The 22,596-nt window shown below is 42.2% G+C and overlaps 1 protein-coding gene across 1 annotated transcript in view; it reads right to left on the reverse strand.

The window, feature by feature from the left end:
• Positions 1–22,307, reverse strand: part of bckdk (branched chain ketoacid dehydrogenase kinase) — a 39,682-nt gene extending 17,375 nt beyond the window's left edge. The window contains exons 1-7 of the mRNA XM_014197166.2: positions 21,906–22,307; positions 19,454–19,522; positions 17,600–17,710; positions 11,959–12,006; positions 9,775–9,894; positions 9,556–9,654; positions 8,345–8,418 (exon numbers count right to left, since the gene is read on the reverse strand). Coding sequence (XP_014052641.1) covers positions 8,345–8,418; positions 9,556–9,654; positions 9,775–9,894; positions 11,959–12,006; positions 17,600–17,710; positions 19,454–19,522; positions 21,906–22,148 — 764 coding nt within the window. The 5' untranslated portion in view covers positions 22,149–22,307. The remainder of the gene's footprint in view (positions 1–8,344; positions 8,419–9,555; positions 9,655–9,774; positions 9,895–11,958; positions 12,007–17,599; positions 17,711–19,453; positions 19,523–21,905) is intronic.
• Positions 22,308–22,596: the final 289 nt, after the last annotated feature.

The following is a 22,596-nucleotide window of genomic DNA, read 5'->3' on the forward strand; positions in this document are numbered from 1 at the left end:
CGGATCATAAAAAGCATGCAGTTACTTGCTGTATAACCCCCTAGAATCTGACGCACCGGTCTGTCAATATAAGTAACATAATACAAAAAAAATCCATAAGCTAGATATATGTTTCGCATGGGCTGCGTCTCAATCCACCGCAGCCGCCTATGGTGGCCTTCCACATCTGTGGTGGAAGGTGGCCGAGTTACAGCGGTGTTTGTCAGACCATGAGACTAGAGGTCGACCAATTAATCGGAATGGCCGATTAAGTTTTCATAACAATCGGTAATCGGTATTTCTGGCCACTGATTTGCCGATTTTTTTTTTTACACCTCTATTTAACTAGGCAAGTCAGATTAAGAACACATTCTTATTTTCAATGACGGCCTAGGAACGGGGGGTTAACTGCCTTGTTCAGGGGGGATTCGTTTTTGCCACCTTCCGGTTACTAGTCCAACGCTCTAACCACCTGCATTACATTGCACTCCACGAGGAGCCTGCATGGCAGCCTGACTACCTGTTACGTGAGGGCAGCAAGAAGCCAAGGTAAGTTGCTAGCTAGCATTAAACTTCTTATATAAAAATCAATCTTAACATAATCACTAGTTAAACTTGTAATATCATCAACCATGTGTAGTTATCTAACGTGTCCTGCGTTGCATATAATTGATGCGGTGCCTGTTAATTTCTCGTCGAATCACAACCTACCTCGACAAACGGGTGACGATTTAACAAGCGCATTTGCGACAAATCGCACTGTCGTTGCACCAATGTACCTAACCATAAACATCAATGCCTTTCTTTAAAATCAACACAAAAGTATATATTTTTAAACCTGCATATTTAGTTAATATTGCCTGCTAACATGAATGTGTGTCACTTCTCCAGCGTTCCGTGCAAGCAGTCAGGGTATATAAAGCAGTTTGGGCCGCCTGGCTCAATTACGGACTGTGTGAAGTCCATTTATTCCTAACAAAGGCCGTAATTAATTTGCCAGAATTGTACATAATTATGACATAGCATTGATGGTTGTGCAGTGTAACAGGAATATTTAGACTTAGGGATGCCACCCGTTAGATAAAATACGGAACGGTTCCATATTTCATTGAAATAAACTTTTCCTTTTTGAAATGATAGTTTCCGGATTCGACCATATTAATGACCAAAGGCTCGTATTTCTGTGTGTTATTATGTTGAGCGATGGTAGGCAGCAGCAGACTCGTAAGCATTCATTCAAACAGCACCTTCGTGATTTTGCTAGCAGCTCTTCGCAATTCTTCAAGCATTGCACTGTTTATGACTTCAAGCCTATCAACTCCCAAGATTAGGCTGGTGTAACCGATGTGAAATGGCTAGCTAGTTAGCAGGTGCTCGCTAATAGCGTTTCAAACGTCACTCGCTCTGAGACTTGGAGTAGTTGGCTTTTGTGGAGCGATGGGTAAACGGCGCTTCGAGGGTGGCTGTTGTCGATGTGTTCCTGGTTCGAGCCCAGGTAGGAGCGAGGAGAGGGACGGAAGCTATACTGTTACACTGGCAATACTAAAGTGCCTATAAGAACATCCAATAGTCAAAGGTATATGAAATACAAATCGTATAGAGAGAAATAGTCCTATAATTCCTATAATAACTACAACCTAAAACTTCTTACCTGGGAATTTTGAAGACTCATGTTAAAAAGGAACCACCAGCTTTCATATGTTCTCACGTTCTGAGCAAGGAACTTAAACGTTAGCTTTTTTACATGGCACATATTGCACTTTTACTTTCTTCTCCAACACTTTGTTTTTGCATTATTTAAACCAAATTGAACATGTTTCATTATTTATTTGAGGCTAAATTGATAGTATTTATGCATTATATTAAGTTAAAATAAGTGTTCATTCAGTATTGTTGTAATTGTCATTATTACAACAAAAAACGGCCGATTAATCGGCTTTGTTTTGGGTCCTCCAATAAATCGGTATCGGCGTTGAAAAATCAGTCAACCTCTACATGAGACATCCCAAAAAATCAGTCTGCTCATGAAAACGGCTGTAGCGTCCAAACGGTTTGGCCTACGTTTTGCTCTACGACCCCCATGGGACTCGTCTTAAGTCGGTAGTGTCGATATGACAACTTTTCCCCTTTCCATCTGTAGCGTTTGAACCGTTTAGGCTACAAACTGTGGAAAGGGGAGTGTCTCATTTTACTCTACGACCCCCACAAATGTCACAGGACTTGTCTGAAGGTACCCAGTACAAAAAAAATGGAAGTATGGAGAGTTGTGCCTACCCCCCAAAAAGAGTTAAAAATACTACACACACACACACACACACACACACACACACACCTTCCTGAGATCTCCTAGATATAGGACTGAAAACTTTTTTAACCGTCTTGGCCATTTTTTTACTCCTTTCTACCCAATTGGTAGTTACAGTCTTGTCTCATTGCTGCAAGGCCTGTATGGACTCGAGAGAGGCGAAGGTCGAGAGCCGTGCGTCCTCCCGAAACACAACCGCACTGCTTCTTGACACAATGCCCACTTAACCCAGAAGCCAGCCACACCAGTGTCGGAGGAAACGCTGTACACCTGGCAAACGTGTCAGCGTGCACTGCACCCGGTACAGGAGTCGCTAGTGTGTGATGGGGCAAGGACATCGCTGCAGGCCAAAAGCTCCCCTAACTCAGACGACACTGGGCCAATTGTGCACCACCCCATGGGTCTCCCGGTCGCGGCCGGCTGCGACTGAGCCTGGACTCGAACCTAGAATCTCTAGTGGCACTGCTAACACTGCAATTATGTTAGCACAGCTGAAAACTGTTGTTCTGATTAAAAAAGCAATAAAACAGGCCTTCTTTAGACTAGTTGAGTATCTGGAGCATCAGCACTTGTGGGTTCGATTACAGGCTCAAAATGGCCAGAAACAAAGACCTTTCTTCTGAATTTCGTCAGTCTATTCTTGTTCTGAGAAATAAAGGCTATTCCATGAGAGAAAATGCCAAGAAAACTGAAGATCTCGAACAACGCTGTGTACTACTCCCTTCACAGAACCGCGCAAACTGGCTCTAACCAAAATAGAAAGAGTGGGAGGCCCCGGTGCGCAACTGAGCAAGAGGACAAGTACATTACAGTGTCTAGCTTGAGAAACAGACGCCTCACAAGTCCTCAACTGGCAGCTTCATTAAATAGTACCCACAAAACACCAGTCAACGTCAACAGTGAAAAGGCGACTTCGGGATATTGGCCTTTCAAAAGGATGAACTTGGATTAGCTAACACAACGTGCCATTGGAACACAGGAGTGATGGTTGCAGATAATTGGTCTCTGTACGTCTATGAAGATATTCCATTAAAATCTGCCATTTCCAGCTAAACTAGTAATTTACAACATCTACACTGTATTTCTGATCAATTTCACGACATTTTAAATGGGAAGTGTAAAAATAAATAAATGAAAACACACCTAAAGCGGTCCTAAAATGTTATATCAAATAGCTAAATGAGCCATGGTATGACCATCTTAAAACCATTCTATATATCAGCTTATAACCCCAACATCTTAGAAAAAATAACTATGATATAGAGCTTAAACTTGCAATTGTTTTGCAAGGAATCACATTTTATTTGTCACATGCACCTAATACAACAGACCGTACAGTAAAATGCTTCCTTACAAGCCCTTAAAACAAAATTGCAGTTATGAAAATACCTTAAAAAAAAGAGATAAGAATACTAAATTATTAAAAAGCAGCAGTAAATAACAACTGAGGGGCTATATACAGGGGGTACCGGTACAGAGTCAATGTGCGGGGGCACCGGTGTCAAGGTAATATGTACATGTACAGTCGTGGCCAAAAGTTATGAGAATGACGCAAATATTAATTTCCACAAAGTCTGCTGCTTCAGTGTCTTTAGATATTTTTGTCAGATGTTACTATGGAATACTGAAGTATAATTACAAGCATTTCATAAGTGTCAAAGGCTTTTATTGACAATTACATGAAGTTGATGCAAAGAGTCAACATTTGCAATGTTGACCCTTCTTTTTCAAGACCTCTGCAATCCTCCCTGGCATGCTGTCAATTAACTTCTGGGCCACATCCTGACTGATGGCAGCCCATTCTTGCATAATCAATGCTTAGAGTTTGTCAGAATTTGTGGGTTTTTGTTTGTCCACCCACCTCTTAAGGTCTGGGGAGTTTCCTGGCCATGGACCCAAAATATCGAGGTTTTGTTCCCCGAGCCACTTAGTTATCACTTTTGCCTTATGGAAAGGTACTCTACCATGCTGGAAAAGGCATTGTTCGGCACTAAACTGTTCCTGGATGGTTGGGAGAAGTTGCTCTCGGAGAATGTGTTGGTACCATTCTTTATTCATGGCTGTGTTCTTAGGCAAAATTGTGATTGAGCCCACTCCCTTGGCTGAGAAGCAATCCCACACATGAATGGTCTCAGGATGCTTTACTGTTGGCAGCGCTCACCTCATCTTCGCCGGACAAGCTTTTTTCCGGATGCCCCAAACAATCAGAAAGGGGATTCAGAGAAAATGACTTTACCCCAGTCCTCAGCAGTCCAATCCCTGTACCTTTTGCAGAATAGTCTGTCCCTGATGCTTTTCCTGGAGAGAAGTGGCTTCTTTGCTGCCCTTATTGACACCAGGCCATCCTCCAAAAGTCTTCGCCTCACTGTGCGTGCAGATGCACTCACACCTGCCTGCTGCCATTCCTGAACAAGCTCTGTACTGGTGGTGCCCCGATCCCACAGCTGAATCAACTTTAGGAGACGGTCCTGGCGCTTGCTGGACATTCTGGGGTGCCCTGAAGCCTTCTTCACAACAATTGAGCCGCTCTCCTTGAAGTTTTTGATGATCCGATAAAATGGTTGATATAGGTGCAATCTTACTGGCAGTAATATCCTTGCCTGTGAAGCCCTTTTTGTGCAAAGCAATGATGACGGCACGTGTTTCCGTGCAGGTAACCATGGTTGACAGAGGAAGAACAATGATTCCAAGCACCACCCTCCTTTTGAAGCTTCCAGTCTGTTATTCGAACTCAATCAGCATGACCGAGTGATCTCCAGCCTTGTCCTCGTCAACCCTCACACCTGTGTTAACGAGAGAGTCACTGACATGTCAGCTGGTCCTTTTGTGGCAGGGCTGAAATGCAGTGGAAATGTTTTTTGGGGAATCAGTTAATTTGCATGGCAAAGAGGGACTTTGCAATTAATTGCAATTCATCTGATCACTCTTCATAATATTCTGGAGTATATGCAAATTGCCATCATACAAACTGAGGCAACAGACTTTGAAGATGAATATTTGTGTCAATCTCAAACTTTTGGCCACGACTGTAAGTAGAGTTATTAAAGTGACTATGCATAGATAAGAGAGTAGCAGTAGCGTAAAGGAGGGGGGGCAGTGTAAATAGTCTGGGTAGCCATTTGATTAACTAATCAGGAGTCTTATGGCTTGGGGGTAGAAACTATTTAGGAGCCTCTTGGACCTAGACTTGGAGCAGAGAGAACAGTCTATGACTTGGGTGGCTGGAGTGCCTTGCGGTCAGAGGCCGAGCAGTTGCCATACCTGGCAGTGATGCAACCAGTCAGGATGCTCTCGATGGTGCAGCTGTAGAACCTTTTGAGGATCTGAGGCCCCATGCCAAATCTTTTCAGTCTCCTGAGGGGGAATAGGTTTTCGTGCCCGCTTCACGACGGTCCTGGTTGCTTGGACCATGTTAGTGATGTGAACGCCAAGGAACTTGAAGCTCTCAACCTGCTCCACTACAGCCCCATCGATGAGAATGGGGGCGTGCTCAGTCCTCATTTTCCTGTAGTCCACAATCATCTCCTTTGTCTTGATCACGTTGAGGTCAACATTCACAAGGCCGCAGGGCCAGACGGATTACCAGGACATGTACTCCGAGCATGTCTTCACTGATATTTTTCAACCTCTCCCTGTCGGAGTCTGTAATACCAACATGTTTCAAGCAGACCGCCATACTGTTCTTGGGCACAGGGACTAAGGTAACCTGCCTAAATTACTACGACCCGTAGCACTCACGTCTGTAGCCATAAAGTGCTTTGAAAGGCTGGTCATGGCTCACAACACCATCATCCCAGAAACCCTAGACCCACTCCAATTTGCATACTGCCCCAACAGATACAATCTCAACTGCACTCCACACTGCCCGCCTGGACAAAAGGAACACCTATGTGAGAATGCTATTCATTGACCACAGCTCAGCGTTCAACACCATAGTACCCTCAAAGCTCATCACGAAGCAAAGGACCCTGGGACTAAACTTCCTGACAGGCCGCCCCCAGGTGGTAAGGGTAGGTAACAACACATCAGAAGTTCTGATTTGCTCTTCAAGAGGTGCTCATAGTACAACCAAAATGTTTCTACAGTTATTTGGCAATCTTTTGAAACTAGCATGCAGTGGTCAATGGTTTTAGCAGAGCTGGGGTCTCCCTGCCCCCCAGCAGGCAAATCGAACATTCTGCACCTTACTATGACATTTGATGACAACCTTGTATCTTTTCAATAGAACTGCTACCACGTCTTTCATAAGGCAAAATAAAAAAATGTTTTATGATGCTAGCATTGATATCTCTAGGTACTGTAAATGGGGTGTTTTTTTTTATTTCAAAACAATTGCAATGCAAATCAAAATGTCTTGAGGGATCGCTAGACAGGATTGTCTGCCGGGCTGCCCATCACATTTTGCTGTTGTCCTTGCCCCTTCTCCAGTTGTTTATGTTAGCATAAACTCATCTCAAGTGGAACTGAAATGCTAAATAAATTGTAGGCAATGGGATGTTTGTTAGAAATCTATGTATTTTAGCAACTTAACACCCTATATAGTCTCCTACTCAAATGTAATCAAAATCTGCTTTGATGCAGTTGTTAACAGACAAGGTGGGAAAAAAAAGGCCCATATACAGTTGAAATCAGAAGTTCACATACACCTTGACCAAATACATCTAAACTCAGTTTCACAACTCCTGACATGTAATCAGAATAAAAATTCCCTGTCTTACGTTAGTTAGGATCACCACTTTATTTTAAGAATGTGAAATGTCAGAATAATAGTAGAGGATATGATTTATTTCAGCTTTTATTTCTTTCATCACATTCCCAGTGGGTCAGAAGTTTACATGCACTCAATTAGCTTTTTCAGTTCTGCCCACAAATGTTCTATAGGTTGAGGTCAGGGCTTTGTGATGGCCACTACAATATCTTGACTGTTGTCCTTAAGTCACAACTTTGGAAGTATGCTTGGGGTCATTGTCCATTTGGAAGACCCATTGCCACCAAGCTTTAGCTTCCTGACTGATGTCTTGAGATATCCACATAATTGTCCTTCCTCATGATGCCATCTATTTTGTGAAGTGCACCAGTCCCTCCTGCAGCAACGCACCCCCACAACATGATGCTGCCACCCCCGTGCTTCACGATTGGGATGGTGTTCTTTGGCTTGCAAGCCTTCCCCTTTTTCCTCCAAACATAACAATGGTCATTATGGCCAAACAGTACTATTTTTGTTTCATCAGACCAAAGTAAAATCTTTGTCCCCAAGTGCAGTTGAAAACATTGGAACAGTGGCTTCTTCCTTGCTGAGCGGCCTTTCAGGTTATGTCGATATAGGACTCGTTTTACTGTGGATATAGATACTTCTGTACCCGTTTCCTCCAGCGTCTTCACAAGGTCCTTTGCTGTTGTTCTGGGATTCATTTACACTTTGCGCACCAGAGAGCGTCTCCTTCCTGAGCGGTATGAGGGCTGTGTGGTCCCATGGTGTTTATACTTGCGTACTATTGTTTGTGCAGTTGAACATGGTACCTTTAGGCGTTTGGCAATTGCTCCCAAGGATGAATCAGACTTGGAGGTCTACAATTTTTTCCAGAGGTCTGGCAGATTGCTTGACATCATGGGAAAATCAACAAAGAGGCACTGAGTTTGAAGATAGGCCTTGAAATACATCCACAGGTACACCTCCAATTGACTCAAATGATGTCAATTAACCTAACAGAAGCTTCTAAAGCCATGAAATCATTTTCGGGAATTTTCCAAGCTGTTTAAAGGCACAGTCAACTTACTGCATGTAAACTTCTGACCCACTGGAATTGTGATACAGTGAATTATAAGTGAAATAATCTGTCTGTAAACAATTGTTGGAAAAATGACTTGTGCCATGCACAAAGTATATGTCCTAACCAACTTGCCAAAACTATAGTTTGTTAACAAGACATTTGTGGAGTGGTTGAAAAACGAGTTTTATTGACTCCAACCTAAGTGTATGTCAACTGCATGTTCTAATCCAGAACTAGTGGGAGATTATTCTAAACCAACAATATAATAAGGTAACATAACACCACTCACCTTGCAAAATCAACCCATTTCTCAATTATCTTTTTGGGGGAAAGTCGCCTGCAGATGATGCCCACAAAATCAGGCTGCAAAGATAGATGAAAGGTATATAAGAGGAGATGCACAAGCTTTATTACTGACATGCTAAACAGAGGCTGGTTTGCCAAATTTCAGGTCAATGCACAATGTAGTCCAATAGCCAGAATGTATTAGCATAATAGGACAAGTAATCTCACAAAACAGTAACCAGTCATTTGACCAATGTTTCAGAAAGAAACCAGGTCTCAGCTGTGAAAGGAGTGGATTACAACAAATAGCGTGAGAGATTTAGGCCTAAGTGTTGTTGGGTAACAAAAGCATAAATCTTGGCAGGAGTATCAGGTACTAGGCAGCTAACTAACACACTGCTAACCTGAGTCAGGGAGTCTCCAGACCAAAGCATGATTGATTTTATATATATCCTATAACTGGGTCATATGGAAATATTCTGAGTCCCACTGGGGCACTCACATCAGCCACTTATGTCACAGTGGCCTAGTGCTGCCAGAAACAACCCAGTTCTTTGGCAGCATAGGATACATACAGCTAAAATTCGGTACTAGGCTGCTAACTAAACACACTGCTACCCTGAGTCAGGGAGTCTCCAGAACTGGCAAAGATGCTTCATCATCCTAACCAACCAGCCTGCTTTACCTGGTTAAAATAAGGATAAAAAAAGCTGGGCTCTTGTAAAAGTCATGGGGCCAGCAGACTGCACTGATGATAACGGCTTTGTCCATCTCGTGTTCAGTTTTTCCTTTTAGCTCGCATGAGTGGTGCAGGATCTGGAATCAGGAGTGACACCGCATTTTAATGCACTGGGGGGCTAGAGTGTGTGTGTGGATATTTGGAGAGAACCCAGGAAACTATACAACTGCACAAACTATTCAGATGTTTTTTTTTTTATAATACTTATAATCCAAACTAAAAGTATGTGTGGCGGACAGGTTGAATTTATGCAAGCACGCCCTTGTCAAAGGCTCCAGAGTGAAACGTTGGGTTCATGTGTTGGTTGGCACGTTTCCAGTGTGAAAAGAACCAAGTCCTGAGTATGCTTTGCATCTTCAAATTATAATACTGCCCTATAATAAAAATGTCATAATACCATACATGTTCCTTTCCTCAATAATAACAGTTTTTCGTCTGTTAGCAATTAATGACTAGAAGGTGGATGCGAGACATACGTTTTCTTCATGCAGGGCAAGGTGGTGTGTGGCCAACATCCGGATCCCCAGGCGGGAGGTGAGGGTGGTGTCCAGGAAGTTACGGACCAGGGTCTCATCCTGGAACATAAATACACACACTCTTAAGGCCAAGAATACACCATTCTTTAAAACCTACGGTCACATTACAAAACACACAGTTCCAATAACCAACTTAGAACATCTACATATGGCCATTACCTGAATGTGCCTCCGACACTCCCTGAAGCCTTCGGCCAGCAGAGTTACTACGTCCTTGTGGTCATCCAGGAGCTGCTGCACCAGCTTACTGTAGCGAGCCTCCATCTCCTGGTCCTTGATCTGACAGAAGATGCAGAGTGAAATCAGATCAAATCTGACCATTATCAAAATCAGAGTTGGGATGAATTCCATTCCTATTAGATGAATTGGACAATTTCTTCACTTGAGTAAAATTCACTTACAGAACGGGCTGGAATCAACTGTTTATATACATACATACATACACACCCATACAACCATTAAAAATAACTAAATATACAGTGCATTCAGAAAGTATTCAGACCCCTTCACTTTATGTTACAGCCTTATTCTAAAATTGTTTGAGGGGAAAAACATATTTAAAAAATAAATAGTACACACAATACCCAATTATGACAAAGGAAAAACGGGTTTAGAAATTTTTGCAAATGTATGAAAAATAAAACTGAAATATCACAGTTACATAAGTATTCAGACCCTTTACTCAGTACTTTGTTGAAGCACCTTTGGCAACAATTACAGCCTCAAGTCTTCTTGAGTATGAGGCTACAAGCTTGGCACACCTGTATTTTGGGAGTTTCTCCCATTCATCTCTGCAGTTCCTCTCAATATGGATGGGGAGCGTTGCTGCACAGCTATTTTCAGGTCTCTCCAAAGATGTTCAATTGGGTTCAAGTCTGGGCTCTGGCTGGGCCACTCAAGGACATTCAGAGACTTGTCCCAAAGCAACTCCTGCATTGTCTTGGCTGTGTGCTTAGGGTCGTTGTCCTGTTGGAAAGTGAACCTGAGCACTCTGGAGCAGGCTCTGTTCATCTTTGCCTCGATCCTGACTAGTCTGAAAAACATCCCCAGAGCATGATGCTGCCACCACCATGCTTCACTGTAAGGATGGTGCCAGGTTTCCGCCAGACATGATCTTTGGCATTCAGGCCAAAGAGATCAATTTTGGTTTCATCAGACCAGAGAATCTTGTTTCTCAAGGTCAGAGTCTTTAGGTGCCTTTTGGCAAACTTTTACTGAGGAGTGGCTTCTATCTGGCCACTACCATAAAGGCCTGATTGGTAGAGTGCTGCAGAGATGGGTGTCCTTCTGGAAGGTTCTCCCATCTCCACAGAGGAACTCTGGAGCTCTGTCAGAGTGACCATCGGGTTCTTGGTCACCTCCCTGACCAAGGCCCTTCTCCCACGATTGCTCAGTTTGGCCGGGCGACCAGCTCACGGGAAGAGTCTTGGTGGTTCCAAACTTCCTCCATTTAAGAATGATGGACGCCACTGTGTTCTTGGGGACCTTCAATCCTTCCTGCAGAAATTTTTTTGTAGCCTTCCCCCGATCTGTGCCTCGACACAATCCTGTCTCGGAGCTCTACGGACAATTCCTTCGACCTCATGGCTTGGTTTTTGCTCTGACATGCACGGTCAACTGTGGGACCTTATATAGACAGGTGTGTGCGCACCTTTCCAAATCATGTCCAATCAATTGAATTTACTACAGGTGGACTCCAAGTTGTAGAAACATCAAGGATGATTAATGGAAATCGGATGCACCTGTGCTCAATTGAGTCCCATAGGAAATGGTCTGAATAATTACGTAAATATAAACGGCTTGTTTTTTTGCTAAAGAAAAAATATATATAATAATTGTACACCTGTTTTCGCTTTCTCATTATGGGGCAGTGTGTGTGTGTGTATGATTGCTGAGGATTTTTTTTATTTAAACCATTTTAGATTAAGGCTGTAACATTACAAAATTGAGAAAAGGTCTAGGGGTCTGTACACTTTCCAAAGACACTTGTCAAGAAGTTGCCATCCTCTGTTTACCATGTATTACTTTTCTTGGAAAGGGGATAAATCTTGGAAATGACAGTGACCCATGTTTTGTTCAACTTAAAGTGGTCATTTTTATCTCAGCTGTATTTGTTGCAATTCTTGCCGTTATAGAATCAAAATACTATACTTTTCAGCCAAGCAATGACACTTTCAGACAAACAAATACATTAGTCAGCCTGGAGGAGTTGCATGCATGCCAGTCTGACAGCCTCTCCAGCTCCACAGAAACTGGGACAGAGAAATATGGAAGCCCTGGGGGTCAAGCACTTTAACTTGGCCAACCCAACCCCCCTCTGTGTGGCTGTTTGTGACTACTCACTGCTGGGAAGTCACTCAACACGTGGTAGGCTCGAATGTAGAGCTCATGCTGCAGGAGAAGGAAATAGACAAGGGGTGTTGGTTAGAATTCCCCCTCCTCCCATAAGTGGGCCTCAACACATCCCATGGTGTCCTGGCCTACAGTCCAAAAACAGAGAGGATGTTTAACTTTTTTAGGATAGCATTCGGAATTTTGGATGAAAAGCGTGCCCAAAGTAAACTGCCTGCTACTCAGGCCCAGAAGCTAGGATATGATAATTGGTAGATTTGGATAGAAAACACTAAAGTTTCTAAAACTGTTAAAATAATGTCTGAGTATAACAGAACTGATATATGGCAGGCAAAAACCTGAGTAAAATCCATCCAGGAAGTGCCATTATTTTGAAATGGCTGTTTTTCCAATGAAAGCCTATCCACCATTTAAAGGGATAGGACCCTTTAAAAGTAACAAGTAATTAAAGAGCAGCAGTGAAATAACAATAGCGAGACTATATACAGGGAGGTACCGATACAGAGTCAATGTGCGGCGGAACCGGTTATTTGAGGTAGTATGTACATGTAGGTAGAGTTATTAAAGTGACTATGCATAGATGACAACAGAAAGTAGCAGTGGTGTAAAGAGGGGGTGAAGGCAGGCACTGCAAATAGTCTGGGTAGCCATTTGACTAGATGTTCAGGAGTCTTATGGCTTGGGGGTAGAAGCTGTTTAGAAGCCTCTGTACCACTTGCCGTGCAGTAACAGAGAGAACAGTCTGACTAGGGTGGCTGGTGTCTGACAAGTTGTTTGAGTGAATGGATAATATTACCATATCTTTAAAAAAATTATATATTTAAAAAAATAATGTACAGTCATTTGTGAATCACTGGTTATGAGTTGTTGGTAAGGGTGTCGAAACTACTAATATGAAATTCCCCACACAATTGTTTGCTATTCTTATTTATTAGTTGGAAAGAGAATATTCTGAGAAAATACATGCTTCTTTACGACACATTCCAGGCACCATTTCATTAGCACAAAAGCACCTCGGTGCTGTGGGAGAAAAATCTAGGTAAAAGTTCATCCAGTTTAAAGACGCTTAGATGAGGTAAATAGGCCATGGGAAGGGAGGAGGGGACAGAGGGAGGAGAAGAAAAAGCTTAACACTGCACAAGGCAGCCAGAGAACAAAGGAAAACCTCCAATGTCACAGATGGCCCATCAACTCTAGCTCTATAGAATAACTTTTAGTTCTCAAGCCAAAACTTTGTATGCTGATAGACTAATGACTTAATCGAATTGATTACAGTTCCATAGGCATTGAGTGAGGGGCCTCTGTTTGTTACATAATAAAAATAGTGATTTACGCAATAAATTAATTGTAAAAAATTATTATACAAATACACATACATACGTAAGAAGTTTACATAAACTAGTTTTTATGACTCCAACCTAAGTGTTTCAACCACTCCACAAATTTCTTATTAACAAACTATAGTTTTGGCAAGTCGGTTAGGACATCTACATTCTGCATGACAAGTCATTTTTCCAACAATTGTTTAGAGACAGACTATTTCACTTAATCACAATTCCAGTGGGTCAGAAGTTAACATTACACCATGTTGACTGTGCCTTCACACAGCTTGGAAAATTCCAGAAAATTATGTCATGGCTTTAGAAGCTTCCGATAGGCTAATTGACATCATTTGAGTCAATTGGAGGTGTATCTGTGGAAGTATTTCAAGATCTACCTTCAAACTTAGTGCCTCTTTGCTTGACATCATGGGAAAATCAAAAGAAATCAGCCAAGACCTCAGAAAAATAAAATTGTAGACTTCCACAAGTCTGGTTCATCCTTGGGAGCAATTGCCAAACGCCTGAAGGTACCACATTCATCTATACAAACAATAGTACGCAAGTATAAACACCATGGGACCACGCAGCCGTCCCACTGCTCAGGAAGGAGACGTGTTCTGTCTCCTAGAGATTAACGTACTTTGGTGCGAAAAGTGCAAATCAATCCCAGAACAACAGCAAAGGACCTTGTGAAGATGCTGGAGGAAACAGGTACAAAATTATCTATATCCACAGTAAAACGAGTCCTATCGACAGAACCTGAAAGGCCACTCAGCAAGGAAGAAGCCACTGCTCCAAAACCGCAATTAAAAATCCAGACTACGGTTTGCAACTGCTGATGGGGACAAAGATCGTACTTATTGGAGAATTTTTCTCTGGTCTGGTGAAACAAAAATAGAACTGTTTGGCCATTATGACTATCGTTATGTTTGGAGGAAAAAGGGGGATGCTTGCAAGCCGAAGAACACCATCCCAACCATGAAGCACAGGGGTGGCAGCATCATGTTGTGGGGGTGCGTTGCTGCAGGAGGGACTGGTGCACTTCGTAAAATAGATTGCATCATGAGATATTAAAATTATGTGGATATATTGAAACATCAAGACATCAGTCAGGAAGTTAAAGCTTGGTCGCAAATGGGTCTTCCAAATGGACAATGACTCCAAACATACTTCCAAAGTTGTGGCAAAATGGCTTAAGGACAACAAAGTCAAGGTATTGAGTGGCCATCAAAAAGCCCTGACCTCAATCCTATAGAACATTTGTGGGCAGAACTGAAAAAGTGTGCGAGCAAGGAGGCCTATAAACCAGACCCAGTTACACCAGCTCTTTCAGGAGGAATGGGCCAAAATTCACACAACTTATTGTGGGAAGCTTGTGGAAGGCTACCTGAAACGTTTGACCCAAGTTAAACAATTTAAAGGCAATGCTACCAAATACTAATTGAGTGTATGTAAACTTCTGACCCATTGGGAATGTGATGAAATAAATAAATAAAAGCCTAAACAAATAATTCTCTATTATTCTGACACTTCACATTCTTAAATTAAAGTGGTGATCCTAACTGCCCTAAGACAGGGAATTTTTACTTGGATTACGTGTCAGGAATTGTGAAAAACTGAGTTTAAATGTATTTGGCTAAAGTGTATGTGAACGTCCGACTTCAACACGCACACAGTGTGCAACTCTATTTTTATAGCTTATTCGCCATTAGTCAGCACCTCTACATAAAATAATTCTCTCTGCGTGTGCGATAGCGCATGTTTTTTTATTAAGAAGCCCATTTCACAAAATATAGGAAGCCAAGAGATGCAGCTTAGCAAATAAATGCTAGCAGGGTGTTATGCAGAGCCGGGAAAATAAACGAAAATTGATCGACACCGACCATACATTTCAGGAATTTTGCCAACATCGTTCATTAAAATAAGTAGCCTATACTAGAAAATAAGTTCGAAATGAAATAGTTTGCCAATATGGGTGATTGTTAATAAGACAATTGATGGCTACAACCAGCAAACAAGTAGCAGTAGTTTAAAGGATAGTAACAAAAACTGTGGTGCACATTAATGTTATAACTATAAATAAACTCAGCAAAAAAAAGAAACGTCCCTTTTTCAGGACCGTCTTCCAAAGATAATTCGTAAAAATCCAAATAACTTCACAGATCTTCATTGTAAAGGGCTTAAACATTGTTTCCCATGCTTGTTCAATGAACCATAAACAATTAATGAACATGCACCTGTGGAACTGTCGTTAAGACACTAACAGCTTACAGACGGGAGGCAATTAAAGTCACAGTTATGAAAACTTAGGACACTAAAGAGGCCTTTCTACTGACTCGGAAAAACACCAAAAGAAAGATGCCCAGGGTCCCTGCTCATCTGCGTGAACATGCCTTAGGCATGCTGCAAGGAGGCATGAGGACTGCAGATGTGGCCAGGGCAATAAATTGCAATGTCCGTACTGTGAGACGGCTAAGACAGCGCTACAAGGAGACAGGACAGACATCTTATCGTCCTCGCAGTGGCAGACCACGTGTAACACCGGCACTGGATCGGTACAGCGGAACATCACACCTGCGGGACAGGTACAGGATGGCAACAACAACTGCCCGAGTTAAACCAGGAACGCACAATCCCTCCATCAGTGTTCAGACTGTCCGCAATAGGCTGAGAGAGGCTGGACTGAGGGCTTGTAGGCCTGTTGTAAGGCAGGTCCTCACCACACGTCACCGGCAACAACGCCACCTATGGGCACAAATCCACCGTCGCTGGACCAGACAGGAGTGGCAAAAAGTGCTCTTCACTGACGAGTCGCGGTTTTGTCTCACTAAGGGTGACGGTTGGATTCGCGTTTATCGTCGAAGGAATGAGCGTTACACCGAGGCCTGTACTCTGGAGCGGGGGGGTACTCTGCAGGCTCATGCTTACATGACCCTCCAGCATGACAATGCCACCAGCCATACTGCTCGTTCTGTGCGTGATTTCCTGCAAGACAGGAATGTCAGTGTTCTGCCATGGCCACCTTAGAGCCCGGATCTCAATCCCATCGAGCACGTCTGGGAACTGTTGGATCGTAGGGTGAGGGCTAGGGCCATTCCCCATAAATGTCTGGGAACTTGCAGGTGCCTTGGTGGAAGAGTGGGGTAACATCTCACAGCAAGAACTGGCAAATCTGGTGCAGTCCATGAGGAGGAGATGCACTGCAGTACTTATTGCAGCTGGTGGCCACACCAGATACTGACTGTTACTTTTGATTTTGACCCCCCCTTAGTTCAGGGACACATTATTCAATTTCTGTTAGTCACATGTCTGTGGAACTTGTTCAGTTTATGTCTCAGTTGTTGAATCTTGTTAGGTTCATAAAATATTTACACGTTACATTTGCTGAAAATAAACGCAGCTGACAGTGAGAGGATGTTTCTTTTTTTTGCTGAGTTAGAACATTAAGGTTATCGCATCAATTCTAGCAATTTATTGCGATATGGATTTTTGTCCACATCGCCCAGCTCTAGTGTTTTGTAACAAGTGTATTCTCAATCAAAGGTCAGTCTACACTGAGTATACCAAACATTAGGGACACCTTCCTAATATTGAGTTGCCCCCCCCCCCCCCCCCTTGCCCTCAGAACAGCCTCAATGTGTCAGGCATGGATTCGACAAGGTGTCGAAAGCATTCCAAAGGAGTGGTGGCCCATGTTGACGTCAATGCTTCCCACAAATGTGTCAAGTTGGCTGGATGCCCTTTGGGTGTTGGACCATTCTTGATACACATGGTAAACTTCAGTGTGAAACAACACAGCAGTGTTGCAGTTCTTGACACTCAAACCGGTGCGTACAAAGGCACTTAAATATTTTGTCTTGCCCATTCACACTGAATGGCACACACACACACACACACACACTCCATGTCTCAACTGTCTCAACTTGCTCAAGGCTTAAAAATACTTCTTTAACCTGTTTCCTCCACTTCATCTACACTGATTGAAGTGGATTTAACAAGTGACATCAATGAGGGATCACCTGGTCAGTCTCATGGAAAGAGCAGTTCTATTCTTAATGTGTGGTATACTCAGACTATTTTGATCGGCACATTGGCACTGACTCAATGCTGTTACTGGCGCCCTCCTGTCCCATACATGCCCAATCATTGGAACGAGAGGCTTGTCCCAAACATTTGGCAAATCGCAAAGGAGCGTTACTACACCATAAAGGTAAACCAGACATGTTGACAAAGAGAGAAGCACCAGAGAGACCTCAACATCAAGAGGGAGAAAGGGAGAGAAAAAAATTAATAAAACAGAAGGAACTCACAACTTGCAGGATGGTGGGGTTGCAGCCAATGATGAAGGGCAGGCTGCGGAAGCCCTTGATACGGTGGGCGATCCGTACAGGCAACTCCTTGTGCAGGTACTTGGCACTGCTCTACAGACACAGGATGAAAGGGTGAGACACATACACAACGTGTACAATACAGTGCAAGGCAAAGTGATCTCAATGACTAGGCCAATAAAGGAATCCCCTTGAATTTTGAACTTCACCACCAGTCAAACCAGTTTTACACCAGAGAAAAATCAGCGATCTTCAGATATGACCCAGGTTATTTAGAGTAGTATAGTCTTATCTAGAGGTCGACCGAATAATCGGAATGGCCGTTTTCAAGTTTTCATAACAAATCGGTAATCGTCCTTTTTGGATGCCGATTATGACCGATTATATTGCAATCCACGAGGAAACTGCGTGGCAGGCTGACCATCTGTTACTCGAGTGCAAGCAGCAAGAAGCCATGGTAAATTGCTAGCTAGCACTAAACTTATCTTATTAAAAACTATCAATCTTAACATAATCACTAGTTAACTACACATGGTTGATGATATTACTAGTTTAACTAGCTTGTCGTGCATTGCATATAATTAATGCGGTGCCTGAAATTGTGTCACTTCTCTTGCGTTCTGTGCAAGCAGAGTCAGGGTATATGCAGCAGTTTGAGTCGCCTGGCTCGTTGCGAACTGTGTGAAGTCCATTTCTTCCTAAAAAAGACCGCAATTAATTTGCCAGAATTTAACTTAAGTATGACATAACATTGAATGTTGTGCAATGTAACAGCAATATTTAGACTTGGGGTTGCCACCCGTTAGATAAAATACAGAACGGTTCCATATTTCACTGAAAGAATACACGTTTTGTTTTCTAAATTAAAGTTTCCGGATTTGCCAATATTAATGACCTACGGCTGGTATTTCTGGGTGTTATTATATTATAATTAAGTCTATGATTTGATATATGATAGAGCAGTCTGAGCGGTGGCAGGCAGCAGCAGGCTCGTAAGCATTCATTAAAAACACACTTTCCTCCATTTGCCAGCAGCTTTTCACAATGCTTGAAGCACAGCGCTGTTTATGACTTCAAGCCTATCAACTCCCGAGATTAGGCTGGCAATACTAAAGTGCCTATAAGAACATCCAATAGTCAAAGGTATATGAAATACAAATGGTATAGAGAGAAATAGTCCTATAATAACTACACCCTAAAACTTAACTGGGAATATTGAAGACTCATGTTAAAAAGGAACCACCAGCTTTCATATGTTCTCATGTTCTGAGAAAGGAACTTAAACGTTAGCTTTTTTACATGGCACATATTGCACTTTTACTTTCTTCTCCAACACTTTGTTTTGCATTATTTAAACCAAATTGAACATGTTTCATTGTTTATTTGAGACTAAATTGATTTTATTAAGTTAAAAGAAGTGTTAATTGTTCATTCAGTATTGTTGTAATTGTCATTATTACACACACACACACACACACACACACAAATAAAATAAAAAGTGTAAAAAACGGCCGATTAATCGGCATCGGCTTTTTTGGCCCTCCAATAATCGGTAACGGCGTTGAAAAATCATAATCGGTCGACCTCTAGTCTTATCAAATGATATTTCCAGTGATAGAGTGCTACACGTAAACCTTCTCGCAAGATGACATTCATAAAGCAGCATACTGTAAAAAGACAGATGTCGGACAAATTGTTTACTCTATAGACCACTTTAAAGTGTGTATAAAGATATACCAATTATCAAGTAGTCATCAATCACAAAGAATGTATAAGGCCTAATATGAGAAATAATCATAAAATATGCTACAACGACTGGACAGAGTGGTCAGTTACCAGGATGTGATGTCCATCTGGAGACTTCCCAGCGTAGAGCAAGGTGGCTGGTGTCAGTCGGACTGAGGCCTGCGGAGAGAGGAGAAAAACTGTTTAAATCCACTTAACCAGGCCTACAATATTAGTGGACACAAGCAGACAACTCTGTAGTGTGACTTCATTAGATACAGACAACGGACACAAGAACCCAATCTCCCAAGAACAATGAGTTTACCCAACAACATTTTCTACCTTTGGCATGTGAAGTGCATGTGACTGTCAGCAATCAATTTTTTTCCATTTTAGTCATTCAGCAGACGCTGTCATCCATAGGGACTTACAGTTAGTGCATTCATCTTAAGATAGCTAGGAGGTAACAACCACATACCACAGGCATAGAAAGTACATTTCTCCCTCAATAACGTAGCGGTCAGTAGAGTCAGCACTAGAATGGGGGGGGGGGGGGGGGGGGTACACAATTGTTGTCTGCTGTCCTAGCTTGAGGGGCAAGTTGGTTCCACCATTGGGGTGCCAGGACAGAGAATAGCTTGGACTGGGCTGAGCGGGAGATGCCCTCCCATAGGGGTGGGAGGGCCAAGAGACATGAGGTATGGCAGAACGGAGTGCTCGGGTTGGGTTGTAGGGTTTGAGCATAGCCTGAAGGTAGGTAGGGGCAGTTCCTCTTAATGTTCCGTAGGTAAGCACCATGGTCTTGTAGTGGATGTGAGCTTCAACTGTAACTGACTGCAGTGTGTTACTGAGAGAGAGAGAGAAACCCTTACCAAGTCACCTTCAGTGTGATGATAATCACAACTAATTACATCTAGGTGTTATTTAAAAAAATTCTGAACAACATTTTTAAATCACACATTAGGAATGTGACCAAAATAGCTTTTTACCACCTGAGAAACATTGCCACGGTGCGACCGTTTCTCTCAGGCTGATACAGAGCGACTCATCCATGCTTTTATTACTACTGTAATGCTCTCCTGTCTGGTATACCCAAGAAAGCCATTGGTCAACTCCAAAACATACAGAATCCTGCAGCACGGGTACTGACCAAGACAAGGCAGAGATCACACATTATGCCAGTTTTAAAAGGTCTCTGCACTGGCTGCCTGTGAGTTTCAGAATTAATTTCAATATTCTTCTATTGGTTTTAAATCAATCCACAATTGTGCACCGCAATACATGTACCCAGTAGGTCACTCAGGTCCTTTTAACTATCAGCCTCTGGAATAGCCTGCCAGAGAACCTGAGGAGGGCAGAAACTGTGGACATATTAAAAAAAATAAAATAAAAATGCAATCTTTTTATCTTTGCTCAAATTCAGCTTGTGTCATTCTTTTGTTTTTTATCTTATGTTTATTGTGTAGTAAATATGAGGTTCTATTCTCATAGTATTCTTTTTTCCTGTAAAGCACATACATTGCATGTCTGAAATGTGCTGCATATATATATAGCTTGATTTGATTTTGATCTGTGGCATGACATTGGCTTATGCTACTTCTAACCCATCTTTCAGGTTTTACTTTATTATGAAAATGTTCCATAGTCCAGTAAGACAAAGGGAATCCTTTGAGAGGAGGCAGTGTCACTGTTTTAATAATGAGCTTCAACTAATGACCAAAATAGTTTGTAAACATGATTAAAAAAATGTGGGCCCTGGGCAGCTTGAGCCAAATAACGTCTGGGACATGAATTACATAAGGATGTGTAATTGTTACCACAATGGTTGCACTATTTGAGTTAATGAAGGCCCTGCACATGTCCCACCACCTAGTCAAATAGAGTTTTTATTCCTATGTAGGTTGCTAGCTGCAGTCACACACAAATACAGCAGTCACATGACCATGTTATTGATTCTCTCAGTCGTTTCATGATCTGGTGAATGATAAACTGAAACATAAAATTATCTGGTAAGCTCTTGAAAAAGTAGGGTACTGCCTTGTTCGCCTCTCGTTTACTAGTCCTATCATAAAATGTACTGTCCGCATTCCTGACTAATTTCTGTTTAAATTAATTTACTGACCTTGGATTGACCCTTGTGTCTATACCCGTGTTGTTCACTCCCACAAATCACAAACGATACTAACTAGGTAGTTAAATTAACAAATCTTAATTTTAATCATACCTAAATTAGGCTATAAAGCAAGCAAGTCTGGCACTTTTGCTGTTATTTCACACGGTGGTAGTTACAGTTGCTTGCTACTATAGCTAGCAGAATATCTACCCCAAGGCAATGCACGAGTGTATACATACGTTACAAACGTTCTTACCAACGATTCTAGCTAACCATATATGTTCTCACCAGCTACTGTAGCTAGCTAGTTACAGCACTAAACACTCAGCGGTTCCATTTACGATGGTTAGCTGAGCTACCTAACGTCATCTAGCTAGCTCTCAAGGCCAGTGCTGCGGCTTAGTACTGCATGTGCAAGAATGGCAAGTTTGGTTTACAGAATTTCCTTACCTTTTCTGCCGAGACATCGATTGCAGACTGGTTGTAAAACGACGTAACGGTTTTGGACCTCTCTCGTGCCAGTTCTGTATATCCCTGTATTGAAGATGTAGAACGAAATCTTTCGCTGTCTGTCGAGGTGGGGATGATTGTTTTCGTGATGGGGGCAAGCAAAAGCCTGCTCACCCTCGGGCTCGTGATAGTACCACCACAGCCCAGCATCTCCAACGCAGTACCTGTCACTCTGCGACGCATTTTGAAAATCAATTTACAAGAACAGAGTCCTGTTCTGAGATTGTTTAAAATATTTACTGTCTCAACAGGCCATTATATTAGGTCACCTTTGCACAAAGACACGCTTACAGCCTCATGAAGAGTACAGAATGGTCTTTATATGAAGAGATTGACCAGTCTGCAACAGTGTTTGTCAGAAGACGTGTTGGTTTAACCAATCGCAGAGACGAGAGGCGGGAATAGGGCATTTCCACTCCCCCAATTTACTGGTAACGTTACTGAAGGAGCAGGAAGAGCACACAATGTTCTTTTCCATGTCAAAGGATGTTTATTAACAGGTTTATATATATATATATATATATATATATATATATATACACAGAATTTATTTGGCATAGTCCAATCACATGTAAAGAATTATGCAACAAATTAAGTTGACCAGTTGAGCAAAATAAAGAAAAATAAAATA

The sequence above is a fragment of the Salmo salar genome, chromosome ssa04 (genome assembly GCF_905237065.1).
Source record: "Salmo salar chromosome ssa04, Ssal_v3.1, whole genome shotgun sequence".
Lineage (NCBI taxonomy): Eukaryota > Metazoa > Chordata > Actinopteri > Salmoniformes > Salmonidae > Salmo > Salmo salar.